Below are 23233 nucleotides of genomic sequence, written 5' to 3' on the forward strand. Positions count from 1 at the left end.
ACAATTTTTTTTATCCCTCACTCTGTATAATTTTGACATTAAAATTCTTATTCTCCTATTAGTTTTACTTAAAAATGGTATACTTCTTTCATCTCCCTAAGCTCAACCGTTTTCGAGATAAACGCATTTTAAATCTGCGATACACCATCATTTTTAGCATAATATCATTGTAGTTACACGCGAAAAATAACTAAAAACCATAATAATTGTGCCAGTTCTCAAATTTATCTCATTGCATCGCAAATTCCATTTGAAGAAATTTGCGATACATTTTTGGATAATTTTATGGTTTTAAGTTATTTTTCGGGTGTAACTACAATGATATTATGCTAAAAATGATGGTGTATCGCAGATTTAAAATGCGTTTATCTCGAAAACGGTTGAGTTTAGGGAGATGAAAGAAGTATACCTTTTTTAAGTAAAACTAATAGGAGAATAAAAATTTTAATGTCAAAATTATACAGAGTAAGAGATAAAAAAAATTGAACGTAATAAATGAGTGCTGAAAGGCGTATGTGGCGCCCTCTGAGCAATACATAATTTTTGGTAGGGAATTTAGTTTTCTCGACCCAAAAAATCACCACATACCAAATTTCATGTTGTTATCTCATACCTGTCAGGAATATTCAATAATAAATAAAAAAAAAGTTTAACTTTGACACCCTGGATCTCGGTTATTATAAACTTTGTACTAAGGTAAGTTAGCTTAAATCAGCCTATTTTAACCTCAGGAACCTGAGGTTAAGCTATGGCCCATTCTTTACCAAACACCCTGTATACGGAGAACATATTATGAGGAGAGCGCCTGAAGGATGGGAAAAAGGCAGTACAATAAATGGCCGAAAAATAAACAATCTACGCTTCGCCGACTATACAGCCCTTCTTGTCAACTACCAAGAATACCTGAATCTCATATGGCTGGTTGAAAATAGAGTAAAAGTTTGGTCTGGAATTAAATATAGCAAAGACAAAGATCATGATAGTGGATAGGCAACACAACAATCAGCCACATATAAAAACTAAAAATTGCCCGGAATGATGTAAACTGATTGTTGTATCTGGTATCATTGATCACAAACACAGGGGCACTCCATGAGGAGAAAATAAGTAGATATGATCTAGCCAAGATCGTTATGGGGAAGATGACCAAAATATGAAAAGACCACAATATTTCAAAAACTCTAAAAATGAGATTGATTAACTCCTTAAATTTCCAGTACCAGTACTGATATGGCTGCGAATCTTGGACACTCAAACAATCAGAAAGGAAAACGATATACTCCACTGAAATGTTCTACCGTGAAGAATGTTGAGAATTCTATGGGCCGACCATAGAACAAATAATTCTGTTCTAAACAAACAAGATCAGTAAGAGACTCTCAGGCAAAATCTAACTTCTTCTTTAAGTATCGGGCCCAAATTTTAGGCGTGGGTAGCTTCCATGACAATTTGCCGATATCGTTCTCGATCTTGCGCGGCATGTAACAATTGATCTGCTGATAAACCAGTTTCGGAGTCATAAATATTTCTTCCTATCAATTCCTCTTTTTCCACCGATCTTTCCGTTGACTATTAACTGCAGTATCCTGTATCTGCTACCTCTCATTATATGCCACAGATATTCAAGTTTTCTCTTTTTTATCATGTTCATTAAGTCACCTTCGCCTTGACCTACTCTGTTTAAGACTTCTCTGTTTGAAATGCGTTGAACCGAAGATGTTCTGAGCATTCTACGATGTGACCACATCTCTTCTTCTTCTACGGCACTACAGCCCAAATTGAGCCTTGGCCTCCTTTATTTTTTGCCTCCACCTTTGCTTGTCTATGGCTGCTCTTCTCCATACACGGACTCGAAGGCTTCTAATTTGTTCATCATGTTAGCCTTCATGATCCAGGTTTCACATCTATTGCTCAGAATCGATCTAACTTTCATAAATGCCCCTCTTGCAAATTCTATACGAGTTTTAATTTCTTCACCTGGATATAGTGTCTCGTTTATCCAACATCCTAGGTATTTGAAATGGTTAACTTTTGTTATCGGTTCATTACTGACAATTAATTGAATAAGGCCGACGCGCGACATCTTGTTTACTAACTACAAGTAACTTATTCTTTGTTGTATTTATGCTAAGTCCGTTATTAAAGCATTCTCTAGTTACTCGATCTATAAGGAATTGAATATCTTCGATACTTTCAGTTATGCCCGCGGTGTCATCTGCATACCTGATACTGTCAATAGTTTCTCCCCCGATTCGAACTATATATTGGCCCTTCCAAGGCTTCGTTAAAAATTATTTCTGAGTAAACGTTAAACAAAGTTGTGGATAGCACGGTTCCATGACATCTCGTAACGTGACAGTTCGTAACCGGACAACTGGTAACGGACCATTCGTAACAGCGACAGTTCGTAACGGCAACAGGTCGTAACTATACAAATTCGTAACGTCCAAATTGAATTATTCTGTTTATTTTTGTTAACGTGGAAACTAAATGTTATTACAGTTATAAATGAAATTATGTTTATCAATTTAACGAATCAGTATCAGGATAAACATTTTTAAGGCATTTCATATTTCGTGTTTCAGAATACAGTAAAACCTGTCATATCCGGATCAATGTGGCGACAAACCGATCCGGATATGAAAAAATCCGGATATCAATCAAGACCACTTCTTTTAAAGTCACTGAAACGTTTTCTCCTTCATACATTCCAGTAATCAACGCCGTCAATAACTTTCGTCGATAGACACGTTTTATAGATTCTATTATACATTATTTTGCCATCTTTTAGTTATTTTGGGTCGAGATGTTGTCCAACAGCAGGACTGACTTTCTCGGTATATTTCGGTAGATGTGGACGGCAGAACCGCCCGGATATGGGGAGGTCCGGATATGACAGGTCCGGATATGGCAGGTTGTACTGTATATTCAAAGTATTTAAACCAAGTATTAAAGTATTAAAAGCCATCCCTCGTATCAACTATAATCGTTGATTGAATACCCCAACGCTGTAACCAATCACAAGGTTTATTATAATAACAGGTAATAATTACAATCTTTCCTTTACAAACTACTAGAAAATTGGGAGTATCTAAAGACGGTTGTTGGGTTAAAGATTTTACGAATTACTTCATTATTCCTTTTTCTAGGTATAAGCAAATTTAAGGAACAATAAGAGGGATAAACTTTTAAAATAGTATATTATGCAACGAGCATTTAATGCTGATCATTATGAAGCGAGTATGAGGGTTACGAAACGAGCCTTATGGGGCGAGTTTCGTACAGAGTACGAGCTTCATGATGATAATTAAATGCAAGTTGTATACACTATTTTTTCTATGACACAAATAAATTCAGTAGTTTGTCAGTTTGACGGTTTGTTTACATATTGAGAACTGTCAAAGCGTATGTATTTGACTCGCCATTGGTCACTGCGCGTGTACCACCTTTATCGCGAATGCCATATCGCGATTCTATTGGTTAAAAATCTGTATCATAATGAAGTTCATTATGATACAGGTAGTGACATCATAATTGATATATTATAGAATGAGAATAGAAAAATATTGTTAAAAGTTTGTACGTATTTAAATATTTGTTTGTTTTTAAAGACTTTTAATATATTCTAAAACACGAATCATAATATGTGTTAAACATGTTTATCCCGGTACTAATTCGTTAAATTGATAAACATAATTTCAATTATAACTGTAATAACAGTTAATAGTTTCCACGTTAACAAAAATAAACAGAATAATTCAATTTGGACGTTACGAATTGTCCGTTACGAATTTGTATAGTTACGAACTGTCGTTGTTACGAAGTGTCGCCGTTACGAACTGTCGCTGTTACGAATTGTCCATTACCAGTTGTCCGGTTACGAACTGTCGCGTTTCGAGATGTCTGGTCACGGGATAGCACACAACCCTGTCTGACACCTCTTTGAATGTAAATTTTGTCTATTTCTTTGCCGTCTACCAGAATAGAAGCTTCTTGATTCCAGTATAGATGTTGTAAAAGTCTCAGATCTTTATCATCTATTCCAATCATTTCTATATATTCAAACTGCCTATCATGTTGAACCCTATCAAACGCCTTGTTAAAATCTATAAAGCAGACGTAAATTGGGTTCTGTACTTTCCATGATCGTTGAAGTAATGTTAGCATTGAGAACAAAGCTTCCCTTGTTCCCAATCCTTCTCTAAAACCGAATTGTTTGTTTCCCATTATCTCTTCACAGTTCTGCATGATTCTATTAAGAATTATCTTAAGAAGTAGCTTGTTGTTATATATAAATTTGTTATACATTTTCAGGTATTTGGATATGCGGGTTGACTTTTCAATCAAAACTTTCTCCGCTGTAGCTCAACTTTGCAAAGATTTAGGCTTAAGGCACCCAGAAGAATTGTCTCTTTCGAAGCCACTGGAACCCAATCATTTAAAATACAATTATAAAGACCTGCCAAAGAAAAAATACGAAAATGGAACGAATAGGAACGGACACCTTCCATCGGATACCAACACGTTTATAGCGAATAGCAGTCCGGGAGGCAGTAACGGAAGTTTGGATAAGTCTTACATGTGTGCTCCAGTAACTCCATCTAGAGGACCGCAAAGTTCAACGCCTGTAAATAGTCCTAGTGGAAATGTAAGTATTTGTTTTGCTTTAATTTTTTTTATCGTTTTTGTCAAAAGTATAAGTAATGATTTTTCTGTATCCTTTTCTGTTCCTAACAATATTATTTAATGACAGTGATCTGGCAGTGGAAGTTGCTAGCTAGACAAATCACATAATAATATTGAGGTTGGAACCTAAAGTATTATCAGTCATAGAAGAATAACTCCCCATTACTAGTATCAGTACAACATCAATAATCTTATGGAATAGTACTTCGGTAGTACTAAGTTAATTAATATATTTTAATAGTAGTAGGGGAGCGAAGTATGCTAAATGTGCAGTCACTCGAGCGCTTTGGGGACCTATTGGGTTGTGAAGAGTAGGTTCTAAAACCAAAAAAAGTTAAGTAAAGTTTTCCATTTTAGTGGGCGCTTGCCATTTTTTAATTTAATTTTCCATTTCCAATAATGGTTTTTTCCGATTATAACGCCATCTGTCCATAATTCGAAAAAATGTTTCGAATAAAAGTTACTTATTTTTACGTAAGAAATCCAAATCTGTAATAAAAAATGGGGGGTTCCTATTTAAAATTTTAAAGTAACCCCCCACCCCACCTCTGTGGGGGGTCGTGTTTGGTGCCATTCGATAAATTTTTTAAAAATATTGAATAAGTATATTTTAAAGTTTTTCGATCTGATGTTTATTTCGCGAAATATCGCGGGATTCGTATTTAAAATATTAAATTTAGCCCCCACCCCTCTCCGTGGGAAGTCTTGTTTGGTATTATTCGATAGATTTTTAAAAAATATTGAGCACATTTTTTTTAGTTTTTCGATCTGTCGTTCAATTCGCGAAATATTCGCTTTTTTCTTGTGAAATTTTGGGACTCACCCATTTCCTTACGCCCGGCTCAAATCATCAGATTTTTGAAATATACACTCTTTTGCATGTACTTAACTTATCTTATCCTAATCTGACAATTTCGAGTTTTTTTAAGGATAGATTTTTTTTTCGGGCCCCCCTTAACGAACTCCCCTGTGTTAAGAGCCAATATATGGTATAGGTATATCTGCAGGGTACCAGGTTTCTCCCATATGCTAATCTGACGCGCTCGAGTAACTGCAAAAATCCCCGCTTGGGCTCCCCTACCATAGTGCTAGTGTAGGACAAGAACAAAAATTTTCTTGTTAGTTATGACCAGGGCTGCTTTATCCATTAGGCAATATAGGCAGTTGCCTAGGGCGGCAAATTGTGAGACGGCGGAGAAAATACTGTACAAAAAAATATTTGTATATAAAATTAAAATCGAATAACAAGAATTGTATGTATGTTCATCCATCAATGAAATAGAAGTGGGCATTCACTTCTAAATAGAATAAAACAAATTGCATTCATAACAAAAATAAAACAAACATAGCATTCTGTTATCTTAACACTATTCATTCAAAAAGCACGGAAGTCATAAATTTAGTGATTATTAGATCGACGGCAGCTGGGCAAAGGCGGTGGGCCACTGAACACTTCAATATTGTACATTTTGCAGAAACTAAAGATTTGATTTGTCTACAGTAGGACGTCGAGTTAGAGTTGGGATTTTCAAACTGTATTATTACAAGTAGATAAGCAAGAAATAGACCATGTTCGGGACACTGAAATATCGAGGTAGCTGACTACTTTTTTAGTTATTGTTGACTGTTGACCTTAAGGATGAAAACCTACATGTTTCCTGCCTAGAGTTCGCGTCCGTTTTTTAATTATTAACAATTTAGTGCAATCAACGCGATTATTTCCATTTTTTGCACTCAAATAAAAAACTAAATAGTTGACATAAAATTACAAAATTTATTTTTTTAGAACATTGAAAAATCTTCAAAATGACGATTTTTGAAAGTCAAAAAGTTAATTTGTTGCTTCGTAAACTGCAAAATAACTGAATATCGTTATTTATTAATAACTTTTACTAAAACTAACTTAGACCTGTAGTGTTTCACTCAAAGTTGGGTATTGGGGTACATAACAAACCCTCAAAATTTGAGACCGATCCATTAATTAGTTTAAAAGTTATTCTATTTGTTTATCCCAGAGACCTTTGTTTTGCAATAACAAATTACAGAAAATAATGAAGATAGGAGAATTCTGCGTATGCCAAATGAAAGTAGAAAAGTGATACTATCAAAATGTATTAATAAAAGATAAAAAATTATCTATTATAGTAAAAAATCCTAGTTTATAAACATTTAAAATAACTTTAAAAATATTGTCCCTAGAAAACATCTTTTTACGTATTCGAAAAGGTGATATTTTACTCGAATTTTTAAAAATGTTGTTCAAATGGTGACTAGTCATGGTAAGTGAAGGGGCTGCTACTGCTTTGATTGCACAAAATTGTTAATAATTAAAAAATGGACGCGAACTCTAGGCAGGAAACATGTAGGTTTTCATCCTATAGGTCAACAATAACTAAAAAAGTTGTCAGCTACCTGGCGGGAGCCGACAAATGCATGAGTTCAAAAACTAAAAAAGCAACTTAAAACTATGTATTACGGGAACTGGGCGGGACATGTTGCCAGATTCAAATATGGATATCAAGCGCATCGAGCACAACTGGATTCAGGGTGCCCCAGATTGGATGCAATGGAATTATCTATGGGAGGCCTATGTTCAGCAGTGGACTGAAAACGGCAGATGATGATGCGATGATAAACTCGTTTCCCACTTCCAGTATAACTTCTTTTGTTGCATAATGACCTATGTATTGATAATAAAAGTTTTCATACATTAATCATTTATAATTAATTTAGTTACGATAAAGATTTTTTTATTTCCATCAATCATTTATAATTTAACTAATAAGAACAAATAAGCCTGCCAAAAGGTTTTTAAAAAGTGATTTAAAATTGTATTTATCTGTGAACACGTGACGTCATGCAACTTGATTGATGTTTGTTGTAACGTGACTTGAGAGTGATTTAAATACCTTTTAATTATCAATTATTCCTTAAAAATAAACAAAAATACTGCGTTCTGAGGTTTTTTTAAGGAAACTGCCGTTTTGCGGGAAGATTATATTTTTATTTTAATACATTCAAAATCCCTGTTATTTTCACCATTAAAATATGGAAACCTTGAATTTTTTAAATGTTTTTAATAATAAATAAGTGATTAAGTATTAATAATGAAAATGTGGCTTGTGATGTAATAATGATTGTTAATCTCAAAGTAAAACCACAAATTGTAAAAAAAATCTTTAAAAAATTTCAGGAGGCTTTTCGACCGACGCGACGTACAGTCGGAAAAATGAAAGAATAGGGCTTTTCATCGATTGTCATTTGTTTCGAGCTTCTGTCATATTTTGTATAATCTGTGTATAATATTAATATACAGGGATTATACGACATTTGACAGAAGCTCGAAACAAATGACTGTGAATGAAAAGCCAATCACTTATTTTGTATTTACTGTCTTTTTCTATAACAAACGTTTGTTATTTATAGAAAAAGACAGCAAATACAAAATAAGTGATTGATGTGATCGTTCATAACCTATGACGTATACGCTGTGAGCTTGTACGTAGAGGGGATATTTACAAATTCGCGAACGCCAGTAGTGGCAAGTCTGTAAACGTTTACCGGAAATTTGACATAAATGTCAAAGTGATTAATTTAAAATTAAAAGTAAAAACATTAATTATAAAAAATATTAGTTGGTCAAAGCTGTGTTATATATTTTGACCTTAAATATACTTACGCTTTAAATACTGAATTTAAGTTTTTTTAATGTTCCGTAATATCGTTGATTGAAATAAACGGTAATCTTAGCGCCATCTACACGATAATTGTGAAAGTATCCGAAGTAAGAAATTCATATTTTATCAATAGAACGTCAAAATGATTAGCAAAATCTTAAAAAAATCGAGTACAATTTAATTAATTTTTTGCGTTGTAAATATTAAGCGATAACAATTAAATAATAAATTTAAAAATTACCGGTGAAAGTTGAATTAGTAATCCGCCAGGAGCGCCACCAGCGAAGCTCAGAGCCTATAACCTAACAAACGTTTGTTATTTATAGAAAAAGACAGCAAATACAAAATAAGTGATTGATGTGATCGTTCATGGGTATTCTTTTTTTTCGACTGTATGTCATCTTCAGCTATATAAAATTAGAAGTATGTATATCTGAAATTCGTAAGAATACACAACTTTAAGAAAGAGTTTATTATACACAACGTTCCTAATGAAAAAACTGATACTGACTGAATCTAGTTTAAAAGAGAGTGGGAGGGTGGCTGCGATATCCTCGCCATAGGGCTTTTCATTCACAGTCATTTGTTTCGAGCTTCTGTCATATGTCGTATAATCCGTGTATATTAATATTATACACAGATTATACAACATATGGCAGAAGCTCGAAACAAATGACAATCGATGAAAAGCCCTATTCATTTAGGAACCTCTGGAATACACAATTTTATTATTTATTTTATTATTTGGGTTATTAGAAACCCAAACAACTTCAAACATACTCCTTTGGGTATCATTTTGAAAAAATTACAAGTTGGTACGCTACCTCTTTTGAAAATATGTACAAGTTTGTACCAGTGACAGTTTGTACGTAGTGACAAGTGTCATCTTAGTCGTACTGACAATCGGTATCAAAACTATTTGGCGATACAGTTACTAATTATTATAACATTAAAAGGATATGGAATTGATGTAAAAAATTAATGGATATTAACTAAATGTAAGACAATCAGCTGTTAAAAAACAAAATGTGTAGTTTGATAGTGTGATATGTTTTAAAACAGAACGCTTAAATTGTAGAGATTATACGCTCTGAGCTTCGCTGGTGTCGCTCCTGGCGGATTACTATTTCAACTTTCACCGGTAATTTTTAAATTTATTATTTAATTCTTATCGTTTAATATTTACAACGCAAAAAAGTAATTAAATTGTAATCGATTTTTTTAAGATTTTGCTAATCATTTTGACGTTCTATTGATACAATATGAATTTCTTACTTCGGATACTTTCACAATTATCGTGTAAATGGCGCTAAGATTAATAGATTAATTTATAATTACATATTACGGAACATTAAAAAAACTTAAATTCAGTATTTAAAACGTAAGTATATTTAATGTAAAAATATATACCACAGCTTTGACCAACTAATATTTTTTATATTTAATGTTTTTAATTTTAATTTTAAATTAATCACTTTGACATTTATGTCAAATTTCCGGTAAACGTTTACAGACTTGTCACTACTGGCGCTCGCGAATTTGTAAATATCCCCTCTACGTACGAGCTCACAGCGTATACGCTCTGAGCTTCGCTGGTGTCGCTCCTGGCGGATTACTATTTCAACTTTCACCGGTAATTTTTAAATTTATTATTTAATTCTTATCGTTTAATATTTACAACGCAAAAAAGTAATTAAATTGTAATCGATTTTTTTAAGATTTTGCTAATCATTTTGACGTTCTATTGATAAAATATGAATTTCTTACTTCGGATACTTTCACAATTATCGTGTAGATGGCGCTAAGATTAATGGAATAATTTATAATTACATATTACGGAACATTAAAAAAACGTAAATTCAGTATTTAAAACGTAAGTATATTTAAGGTAAAAATATATACCACAGCTTTGACCAACTAATATTTTTTATAATAAATGTTTTTAATTTTAATTTTAAATTAATCACTTTGACATTTATGTCAAATTTCCGGTAAACGTTTACAGACTTTCCACTACTGGCGCTCGCGAATTTATAAATATCCCCTCTACGTACGAGCTCACAGCGTATAGGCAATTATTATTATTATATAGGACACCAAAATTACTTTGAATTTGACGTTGACGGTATAGTTTAAAAGTGTTAGTGTTTTTAGAAGTCTCCCAATGGCAATGGGGCACTGGAGCAATGTAACAGTTAATGCTAATCTTGTGTTTTTAGAAGTCTCCCAATGGCAATGGGGCACTGGAGCAATGTAACAGTTAATGCTAATCTTTTTCTCATGAGGATCTTTCAGTGCGTCACAGTTTTTCGATTTCTTTCTAACGCATTAAATTGTATGTGACAGAAGAAAACGCACGTCGGTGATTGCCTTTCGTCGGTAACATTTATAACATTTATTCTAGTTGTCAATAGATGGCGTCATAATCGAAAATAAAATAATTTGCGAATTATATAATAGACATACGAATATAATCTGAACAATTTATAAGACTATACAAATCAAAGAAAATACCATTTTATAAATGCAATAAACACAACTGATTTGATTTTATGCCAAATTGCAAATAAAATGTGACAACTGTCAGATTTAACTAAAATGTGATGTTACTAAAATGTATATTAACACGGACTTACCTTTTTTTCTATCATTTGCGACGCACTGAAAAATGCTCATGAAAAGAAGCATATGATAGATGTGGTAAGGTATTAAATTCTTATAAATTGTTTTGTATTCCAGCGCATCCCTTACAGTATATCTACTTAAAGTAAGCTTGGTAACAAGACCGGTCGAGTACCTAATGTAAACGAAAGTATAAATTAGTCAAATATATAATAATAAAAGGATAAAAGTGGAAACTCACCTAATGAACATCACAAATGAAGTCTGGAAAAATCTAGTAAGGAGATTCAGTTGAACTGCTCTATTCACCTATATTACAAGTTTTAGTTCAGGATAAATGTAAGGCTCCAATGCTCAGCACAGCTCTAATCAGACCTGTGAATTTCAACGACTAATAACACTTGCTTGGGCGGCGTATGGTTCACTAAAGGAACATCTTTAAGAGCAAGATCCCGATAGCTATGAAATGGAAGACATTTGACCAATGCGTTCTTCCTATTATGACATACTCAGACATACGGAGCAGAAACTCTCACGCTCGCAAAAACAACAGCACTAAAAATGCGAGTGGGGCAAAGGGGCATGGAAAGACCGATTCTCGGTGTGACAAAAAAAAAGACAAAATAAGGAACCAAGACCTGAGGAAAAGAACAGGTATCACTAATGTCGTCGAACGCATAGCCATGCTGAAATGGAATTGGGCAGGTCACGTAGCGAGACTAATGGACCAGAAATCTAATTGACTGGCGCCCAAGAGAAGACAAACGCAGCAGAGGACGACCACCAACACGCTGGTTGGACGACATTAAACGAATGTCCAAGAAATGGCAACAAGACGCACAGAACCGTGGAGAGTGGCGAAAAATGAGAGAGACCTATGTCCAGTAGTAAACGGATGAGATTGCATGATGATAATGATCAATTGGTTCAAATGGCAGAATCTATACACTCAAAACTAATCTTATGAAATCTTTAATCTTATATAGTAGAGCCAAATCAAGTGACATTGAAATGATTTAGTATACATACTTAAAAATCTTTATTAAAGTAGTATATTACGCATTTTAGATAGACTTCTCCTAATTTTATAAAGGTGAAGATGACATACACCGAAACTTTTTAATAAATTTACTGAAATGTTTTAATAAATTTTGTTTTACAATTTGTGGTTTCACTTTGAGATTGACAATCGTTATTATTTGATTGTATTTTTATTTGTGTATTGTGAATAAAGTGTTATTGTGTAATTTTTAGGGAACATGGAACAGAAATGGTTTCGGCAACGACATGAATGGATCATTAAATTATTCTGGATACGTACCTAATAGCGCAAGTCTCGAACAGCTTGATGGATCTTTTGATAATTCCTTAGCACACAGTCCACCATCACCCAGTCAAGAAGCCAAGAGGCATCTTATTAGACCGAAATCATTAATAGAAAAGGCTCGAATGAATGTTGCGTAAGTATTCATATTTTAACTATTTGACATATAAAAGTTTCTATCATTTTATATACAGTGAGGACGTTTGAGTTGGAATAAATTCATTATCTCGAGAATGAGCGAATTGGGAGAGAAATCCTGAAACAGGTCGATTTTTATTTTTAAATTATGTCTTTTTGGCATATAAATCATACTAGTTACGTCATCCATTTGAGCGTGATGACTTAATCGATGTTTTTTATAAATGAGAGTGGGAGTCATGTGATAGCTTATTTGAAAGGTTATTTATTTCTCTATTCAGTAATATACACGTTAACATCATTATTTATACAGGGTGTCCAAAAAAATTAATTTTGAATTAAATTAATTGAGACAAACAGAAGAATGTATGTAATTTATTTAATTCAAAATACATTTTAGTGCTGTCAGAAAACAGAAAGAAATGTTTATTTGACAAAAAATATTGTTTTCGCTTAAACTCAAGTTAAAGCTGCAACCCACTTGTCTCTTAGCAGTTTGAACATTGAATTTAAGCGAAAAGCAACTTTTATTTGTGAAATAAACGTTTTTATCTATTTTCTGACAGCAGTAAAATGTATTGTGAAATAAATAAATTGCTTACATTCTTCTTTTTATGTCAATTAATTTAATTAAAAAAAATATTTTTTGGCCACCCTGTATAAATAATTAGGGTATTGTTTATATTACTGAATAGAGAATTTATTAAACTTTCAAATGAGCTATCACACGACCCCTACTCTTATTTAAAAAAAATCATCGATTACGTCTTCACGCCCGTATGGATGACGTCACTAGTATGATATATATGCCAAAAAGTCATAATTAAAAAATAAAAATCGACCTGTCTCCGCATTTTTTTTCTAAATTCACTCATTCTCGAGATAATGAATTTATTCCAACTCAAACGTCCTCACTGTATATTTCTCCTTAATGGTCTAAGAGCTAACAACGTTTTCGAGAAATCATTTTAAGACGGCTGATTCTTTCATATATTGTTCCCTATGCTCCCTCGAACACCGTACCGGCCATCTGGCTGCTGATACAGGTTGCGTTCATTACTGCGCAGCACACCTGTACAGGTAAACACAAAATCAGGGTGATTGATTAGTGTGAAAAAGCTTAGTAGATCCGCTATAGTAATAGATAGCAATAAAAGTTAATAACAAAAATTGTAGCTAACTTTGCGCTTCACATTACAAAATTAGTGAGAATGTTACAGGGTGTTCGATAACATATTGGCAGACCAAACTTTTGTTTTTTTTAAATGGAACACCCCATATTTTATTTTATATTCGAAATCTTCTTAACTTCCCCATCACAAAAATATAAAGGTTTGTTATGTTATACAGGGTATTTACAAAGTTATAACCAATGTTCTATGAAAATCGTAATAAGTTCAGCTCCCTGTATAAATAAAAATAAGCACAACAGCAATGGTTTATTGGTGCCATATTTTTTTGTTGATTGTCAAAATGTATAAAAATGGTTGATATTGCTAATTTTCTTTATATCGAATACAGGGTGAGTCAAAACGCAAGTACATTATTTTCACAGTAATTTTAAATAGAACACCCTAATTAATAACTTGCTCTGAAAAATGACAATATGTCGAAAACTGACAAATTTAGGCATAGGGAATATTATACAAAAATTAGAGTACGGTAATGATATTTTTGATATATTCATAGTAATATAAAATACAGGGTGTTCCATTTAAAATTTCTGAGAAAAGAATGTACTTGCGTTTTGACTCACCCTGTATTCGGTATAAGGAAAATTAGCAATATCAACAATTCTAAAATTTTCACAATCAACAAAAAAATATGGCACCAATAAACCATCGCTGTTGTGCTTTTTTTATTTATACAGGGAGCTGAACTTGTTACGATTTTCATAAAAAATTGGTTATAACTTTGTAGAAGCCCTATATAATATAACAAACCTTTATATTTTTGTGATGGATAAGTTAAGAGGATTTCGAATATAAAATAAAATATAGGGTGTTCCATTAAAAAAACATAAGTTTGGTCTGCCACTATGTTATCGAACACCCTGTAACAATCTAACTAATTTCGTAATGCGATGCTGAAAGTTGGCCACAATTTTTATTATTAACTTTTATTGCTATCTATTACTATATAGCGGATCTACTGAGCTTTATCACACTCATCAATCACCCTGTATATTGAATTTAAATTATTTTAGGACGAAACATTTTTTTGTCATTACTTTTTAAACCACAGAAATGTCTGGCAATTACAGTTCATATTTCTAATAATGTTTAAAAAGTAATGACAAAAAAATTTTTCGTCTTACAATAAATTTTAAATTCGATATGTTTACCAGTACAAGTGTGCTGCGCAGTAATGAACGCAACCTGTATCAGTAGCCAGATGGCCGGTACGGTGTTCGAGGAAGCATAGGGAACAATATATGAAAGAATCAGCCGTCTTAAAATGATTTTTTTTCCGACGTTGCTAGCTCTTGGTCCATAACTTGAAACGATAACGTAAACTACCCCAGATAATTGTAATAATATTGAATAATCATACCTCAATCATCCAAGATAGCTATCGTTCACCCTGGCCTAGCTCAGTCTCCCAAGGTGTGTGTTCGTCTTGTCCTAATCTTAAATATGAACTATGGAAATCTGGATTGGAAGCAAACAAAACAATACTTTAACTATTCATGTTTATTGTTCAAAAATATATAATAAAATATGACTTAGTAAATTCAATAACAAATCTATATTCAGATTCTTGCCAAAACTAACAATTTTTGGATTATACTTATGGCTTTTGGTAGTTATTGGTTCCATGGTAACTTCTTGATGTCGAATGGTACTACTGTAGACTTCTTGTAGACCTGGGCAGACGTTTGGCCTCAGATCCCTGCAGCTGAAGATGTTCGTCGTTGCAGTCTAGCTGTAGTCTAGTGGAGATGTATCCATTATGTCCTGCCTTGTAGTGGCATCACCGGCGATGAAGGCTTGAAGCTCCCGAAGGGAGAAAAGTTGATTTTATTCCCAAAACCTAGAAGACAAAATACATATCAAACATCAAGAAGTAAAAACAAAACGAGCTTTGCCAAATAATCGTAAAAAGTAGCAAATGGCAAAGGAATAAGATAAAAGTAATAGTGATGATTACTAGTTAAATTATCTGAGTGCATATATGTAAGTTAAAAATTAAAATATGGAGACAGCACACGTGATTGGAGATTTGGAGGTTAGAGACAAAACAAAAAACGATTATAAAAAAACTATGAATGTATCGGACAATAATGAATACCAGAAAATACAATATTGAATTCTTACCCCAAGGGATGTTGGTCTGATGAATAAATGGGGCCTTATTTGAAAGCCATGGCTTTTATAAATTAATTCTTCCCTTCCACTTTCAGTTTGTGTCAGCGAGCGGGGATGAAGTCTCACTGTCATGTCAGCGAAACATATAACACAGAACATGAAATTTAAAATAACGATCATGGAACACAAGATTAGATCAGATACTGGAATGTATTCAGTATGACTTAGATGTTAGATGAAAAGAGAGATAGGAAATATGTAGATGATAACGAAAGAGGGCGCAAAACAGGTTTTTAACGGGAAGACAAGTTAAAACGAATACAGAAGATAATTATTAATTAAATATTAAAGAAAATACAATAAAATAATTATTTAAAAATAAAATAGTAAAGATGTGGCGTTTGTAACGTTACAGACTTCCCTTAAATCTATGAGGGGTTGTCTTCTCTATGTACATTTTTATATAAGTTCCTATCTTGGTTCATACTTTTTCTTTCAAGAACTTATCTCCACTGTTCCAGTCTTTCTTCTTTTGTTTACCTTTCAGTATTTCTTATTATGCATGTTCTATATGATCAGAATACCTTAAGCACCAGGGATGTTATTACCTATGTAGTTTTGCTATTATCTAGTCAAAGACTAATGAAAATAAATAAGGACGAAACGAGTGCGACGACCCGACACAGAGCGAACAAAATAGAATGCTAGAAACAGCAGAGGGAAAAACCCTCAGAAAAATCGTTGGTAAGACACTATACAGAGCTAGAAGTACAGGTATACGAGACAGAGATGCAAGATGGAGAACGGTCCCGCCGCTAGGGCATAAGGTGCCCGTCTGCAAAACTAGCATAGGCGCCCTTAGGTTCTTTTAAATTAGGGTTTTGTATAACACCAGCAGAAACAAGCGGTGAGAGATGGTGCACTACGTAAATAGTGAAGAAGGTGACTGTTTGTATGGGTAAACTGCTAGTGCATTCTTAACATCATCTTGTAGCTATTAACAGGCACACATTTTGCAATTTCCTTAAATCACCGTCGACGAGAAATCTTTTGACGTCGTGTTTCTTGCTATAGAGTTCACTACAAGCCTTCACGGACACATTATTAATTTGATACTAATGGCCAGGTGAATGTTTCATTTCTATTTACCTCTAGTCTCACAAAGTTCTGATGATTGGAAAACCATTAAATACGTACAGAGTTATGATGAGACTCCAAATGATTATATCTTCCAGAAATATCAGTAGTGTTCGTAATGTTTCGTTTTTTTTTGAGACTCATCAGATAATGCCAGATCCAAGATAGACTCAAAGAAAGACAGGATTTTTAAGCAAATTTCCCATCATTGAGTGATGCCGCTATGTAGCGCCATCTATTTTGGATAACAGAAAATAATAGGCACCACTCAGCATCTTTAAACTATCATTCAGAAACGAATGTCTGTAATTCGGTTTATACATGGCAGCGTAATATGCACCATAGTATAATATGCATAATATACTATATGCAATACTTTTATCTTTTGTATGTAATAATAATAGTCTCCCGTTTTATACCGCTGACGCGGCTTTGGGAATATAGCAGGGTAGTCTGCTATATCTAGGGCCTACGGTATACAAGGAAGGTAACAGGTCCAGTGCTACGCTTCAACCGCCTATTATTACCCCTGGTTTTACCCAAGGTACTCATTTTATTCAGGCTGAGTCGACCTGGGGCCTATAGACATTTTAAAAATGTCTAGTTGTTCTTGTCGGCGCTAGGATTTGAACCCCGGCCTACCAGCACGCGAGCCAAGCATACTGCCGCCTGAGCTACGCCGGCCCTAGGTTTTGTATGTAACTCGTGCAAAAAGTTGTTTATAGCCCCCGAACTATGGTCCAAGTCTGGCGGACTTCGTGGACACATTGCCCTGTTATAGTGATATTATTAAGATAAATAGGTAAAAAATAATTCCATCAGTACATTTTTAATAGGCTTGTTCAATTGAAACGTATCTTTGATCCAGAAAAATTTATCGGTTTTACCAAACAATGCATACCCTGTTTAAAGAATTTTTGTCGCTGTAATTTGTTCATCTGAAAACGATTACCTTTTAACGCCATTTTCAGTGGCCCAAAGATGTGAAAATCGTAGAGCGATAAATTGGAAATATAGAGTGGATACGTAGGGGAGCAAAGTATGCTAAATGTGCAGTCACTCGAGCGCTTTGGGACCTATTGGGTTGTGAAGAGTAGGTCCCAAAACCAAAAAAAGTTAAGTAAAGTTTTTCATTTTAGTGGGCGCTTGCCATTTTTTAATTTAATTTTCCATTTCCAACAATCGTTTTTTCTGATTATAACGCCATCTATTCATAATTCGAAAAAATGTTTCGCATAAAAGTTACTTATTTTTAAGTAAGGAATCCAAATATGGAAACCCCCCACCCCACCTCCGTGGGAGCTCGTGTGTGGTGCCATTCTATAGATTTTTCAAAAATATTGAATAAGTGTATTTTACAGTTTTTCGATCTGTTGTTCATTTCGCGAAATATAGCGGGATATGGAAGGTCGTGTATAGTATCATTCGATAGATTTTGAAAAAATATTGAGCACAAATTTTTTAATTTTTCGATCTGTCATTTATTTCGCGAAATATTCGCTTTTTTCTTGTGAAACTTTGGGACTCGCCCATTTCCTTACGCCCGGCTCAAATCGTCAGATTTTTAAAATATACACTCTTTTGCATGTATTTAACTTACCTTATCTTAATCTGACAATTTGGAGTTTTTTTAAGGATAGATTTTTTTTTCGGGCCCCCCTTAACGAACTCCCCTGTGTTTAGAGCCAATATATGGTAGACGTACATCCACAGGGTACCAGGTTTCTCCCCATATGATAATCTGACGCGCTCGAGTAACTGCAAAAATCCCCGCTTGGGCTCCCCTACCATCAAATATCATCATTTCTTTCGTTGTAGATTTTTTCATTCCTTCGGGTACATAAAGCAGAGCATTGTCGTGCAGGAGAATAACAAGCTTTTCTGGAAGTTTTGATTATATGGCTTGATCAACCTTGTTTAAAGTTTCCTTATAAAGGTTTTCGTTAATATGCACTTTAGGTTCCGAAAACTTCATGAGCAAGGGTCTTTCGTGGTTGAAAAAACATGTTAACATGACCTTGCCCGAAGAAGGTTGAAATTGGTATCGCCGCACGCTTATTATATTTGGAGGGATTGTTAACAACAAACGCCATTTTGAAGTTATTATGCTTAAAATAGTAGTCACATAAAAATGATAAGAACTGAATCAGTGTGACGTATACAAACATAATTAACATTTCAGAACGTCAGTTGAGTGATTACTGTAGTTGTTTCCAAGGCTAACCTGACCAAAGATATCGCTCATCCGGAATAACAGTGTCCCAACTCAAAAGCCACGTTTTTCAGGGGAGACAAAATATATTTTGTAGACCTTAATTTAACTATAAGTTTTAAACGGTAACTGCTATAAATTAAAAACGAAGAATGTGGATAAGTAAATGTTTCTAATTGTGTAAGAGGAAAAACAAAAAAAAAAACTATGATATCTGATTTAACAAAGAAAAAAAGTAAGAATTTCACTTTTTTGAAGTCACTTTTTTAAACTTAACGAAAAATACCTAGGACACTTCTTGAAATACAACGGTTTTTATGTTAAATAACGATAAGTTCACATCGAATGTCAGAGCATAACTGAAAAGTGTCATTGTTCCGGAATAAAAATATTAATTTTACCACCAACAGAATAATGACACTACCGCCATCTTTCGAAGTTGGAAATAAACATATCGCACCCTCAGTAATATAAGGGCTCAACAAAAAATTTGTGTTAACTGTGATTTTAAATGATATGGGCACAGAATAAAATTCTCTACCGGTTAGCGTTGACAGAAAGAGAAAATGAACATGAATGGTTGGGTAAATATATTTGTGTCTCTCTCTCACTCTCTCCCCGGTCACCTCTGGTTTTTACTGCTACAAGGGAGCAGTCCATAACATGGCTCTCTATGACGAAAATCCTGGTCAGTTTGTGTTTTAACATTTTGTATTATATAGAACAGTTTTTAGTTGAGCCGTTATATTATGCAAAATACAGGGTGTCCAGAAACTCTACCGACAAACGAAGACAGGAGATTCCTCAGATAATTTTAAGACCCAATTCACCTAGTCCGAAAATGCTTCTTAAGGGAGCTAGAGCTCTTTGAAGATGGCGCCATGAAGTTAGTTTTTCTTAAATAGCTCCAGAACGCTTTTATTTATAAAATCGATTTATTTATATTATAGTATGGTATAGTTAGACCCAAACCCAGACATCCAAAGTGAAAGTTATCCTCCAACACCAAATTGTTCTATATGGTCCACATAATGTTCAGAAAAAAGTCACACCATTTTGAGCGTCGGGTTTGGGGGGAGAGGGGGGAGAAATCTGCAAATTCTTAGTTTTTTACGTTTTTCGTCAATATTTCTAAAACTAAGCGGTTTAGCATGAACAACCCTTTACAAAAAATTGTTCTACATTAAATTTGAAACAAAAAAGGCCCTATGCATAACCGTTCTAAAATGAACGGTTCCAAAGTTACGGAGGTAGTATAGTATAATTGGTCCAAAAAAAGGCCTAACCCAGACATCCAAAGTAAAAGTTTTCCTTCAAGCCCAAATTGTTCTATATGGTCCACATATTGTTCAGTAAAAAGTTACACCATTTTAAGCGTCCGGTTCGGGAGGGAGATGGGGGAGAAATCGGTAAACTAGTAGTTTTTTTTACGTTTTTCGTCAATATTTCTAAAACTATGCTTTAGCGTAAGGAATGTTCTATAGAATAATGTTCTACATAAAATTTAAAATAAAAAAGTTTCTATACATAATTGTTATAAAATCAACGGTTCCAGAGTTACGAAGGGTGAAAAGTGGAGGTTTTCGATACTTTTTATATTTACCGATTTCTCCCCCCTCTCCCCCCCAAACCCGACGCTCAAAATGGTGTGACTTTTTTCTGAACATTATGTGGACCATGTAGAACAATTTGGTGTTGGACGATAACTTTCACTTTGGATGTCTGGGTTTTTGGTATAGTTATATCATAAATATTGCCCAAAAAATATAAAAAGTATCGAAAACCTCGATTTTCACCCTCCGTAACTCTGGAACCGTTGATTCTATAACAATTATGTATAGAATATTTTTTGTTTTGAATTTCATGTAGAACATTTTGGTATATAACATTGTTTACGCTAAAGCATAGTTTTAGAAATATTGACGAAAAACATAAAAAGCTACTAATTTACCGGCTTCTCTCCCATCTCCCTCCCAAACCGGACGCTCAAAATGGTGTAACTTTTTACTGAACAATATGTGGACCATATAGAACATTTTGGTGTTGGAGGAAAACTTTTACTTTGGATGTTTGGGTTAGGCCTTTTTTTGGACCAGTTATACTATACTACCTCCGTAACTTTGGAACCATTCATTTTAGAAAGATTATGTATAGGGCCTTTTTTATTTCTAATTTAATGTAGAACAATTTTGTATAGAGGGTTGTTCATGCTAAACCGCATAGTTTTATAAATATTGGCGAAAAACTTAAAAAACTACGAATTTACCGATTTCTCCCCCCTCTCCCCCCCAAACCCGACGCTCAAAATGGTGTGACTTTTTTCTGGACATTGTGTGGACCATATAGAACAATTTGGTGTTGAAGGATAACTTTCACTTTGGATGTCTGGGTTATGCCATCTTTTGGATCAACTATACTATACTATTAATATTTTTTCTCATTGCTATTTAAAGTGCAATTATCAAGTAACAAATCTGCCAAATTTCACATTTATAATTTAAATAATAAGCATGTTATTTGAAAAAATAGCTGTAATGTTGGAAACCAGAATCTTTAAACGCGATTTCCCAAAAATCTACTTTTTTGAATTGTGCCTCTATATTACCGAGGGTGCGATATATGTGACATTTTTCCTGATAAAAATATAGGATATTTGGAGTGAATTTAACAAAATTACTCGATTTATGCATTTTTTGAGTTATGTCACTTTTCTTCCAGATGAGCGATATGTTTCAATTGAACAAGCTTATATTTTGCCTGTCTTTAAAAATTCAGCCTCAATACCATATACCTATATTACAAATCACTCTCCCAACTTGGTCATTTACGAAACCGGCGGTTTTTATAATTATTTGTACATTTTATTGTTATCACACATTTTGCGAAACTAAGAATAAATATTACTAAATTTATTGCGCAAGATAAAGAAATAAATATGCGAGTTTGTTCTTTACTAAATTTCTATTTAAACAGTGACCACAAAAGGTTGTGTACATGTTGAAACGTACAGGGCATATAAAGATTAATAATTAGAAAAATCCACAACAAAAATTCCCTGTAGCTGACTGTATACCTACCATTAAATTACAAGTAAATTTAATGAAAAAAATTTCTGTTAGTAAAAGGTATATTTATATAAAAACCCTTAAAAGAGCCACAAATATCACAGAACGTTTAGAGGTCTCTTTTTACCTTCGGTAAATTTCCTAGGCAAGTAGCAAGAAGAATGAAAATTATTCAAAATAAAATTGATGGATCTTAAAAGTTTTATGCTACCGGCTAGACTATTATTGAATTTATTTATTCGCGGAGAGTGGGTGGGTAAAAGACTGTAGTTCAATTGAACGTATGATCTATATTATTACAATTTACATATATAATATTATGTACTTAGAAGAATGACAATAATACCTGATTCCTAATGGTGTTATTTACATACGAAAAGGAGGTTATGTGAATATGGTATGTTCCTCATAGTACTTTTGGGATTACACTGGTCTATTGTAGATTATATATTGATATTATGACTAAATGAATTCGATGTATGATTCGAATATGTTTATAAATAAGGATGTTAAAATATAAAATATGATGTTAATAAATAAGGATATAATTTGCCAGGTAAGCCAAATGTTCCTCACTGATTTTCACTGTGTAAGTGAACAACAATACACTTTAGATCTCGTAACGTTTATATCAAGAAAACAGGAAAGGTCTTACTTGAGTTTCTGATGTTGGTTATACATATATTGATTTATTCCTTGCTCCCTGTTCAGTCTCCCGTTTGAACAGCTAAGTCGTCCATTGCGACCATAGACGGTATTGGACTTAAATATTATCGTAAGGTGGAAGATGGTGACCAAAGTACAAGCTGTCAGAAATTTACCATGTGTCCCATATGATCTTGTATGGTAATGTTGTTGGTATCGGAACCAAAAGAAGGAGAAGAAAGAAGAAAAGGTCTAAAAAGAATTAATAATGTTATACACTTTGTCGTTACAACCGTGGCTTTAACAGTTTTACGGTAGAATAAATCTGAAGGACTTATCGTAGATGGTGTGTGACCTCTATGTGGTATGTCGATCGGGAACTTTTATCCATAAAACATTAATCCTGTAATCTTCAGGAA

At 33.6% G+C, this 23233-nt stretch overlaps 1 protein-coding gene across 1 annotated transcript in view; it reads left to right on the forward strand.

The window, feature by feature from the left end:
- LOC114328617 (unc-112-related protein) overlaps nucleotides 1–23233 on the forward strand; it is a 192301-nt gene that overhangs the window by 142777 nt on the left and 26291 nt on the right. The window contains exons 3-4 of the mRNA XM_028277509.2: nucleotides 4315–4648; nucleotides 12240–12445. Coding sequence (XP_028133310.1) covers nucleotides 4315–4648; nucleotides 12240–12445 — 540 coding nt within the window. The remainder of the gene's footprint in view (nucleotides 1–4314; nucleotides 4649–12239; nucleotides 12446–23233) is intronic.

Source organism: Diabrotica virgifera, chromosome 6 (genome assembly GCF_917563875.1).
Source record: "Diabrotica virgifera virgifera chromosome 6, PGI_DIABVI_V3a".
NCBI lineage: Eukaryota > Metazoa > Arthropoda > Insecta > Coleoptera > Chrysomelidae > Diabrotica > Diabrotica virgifera.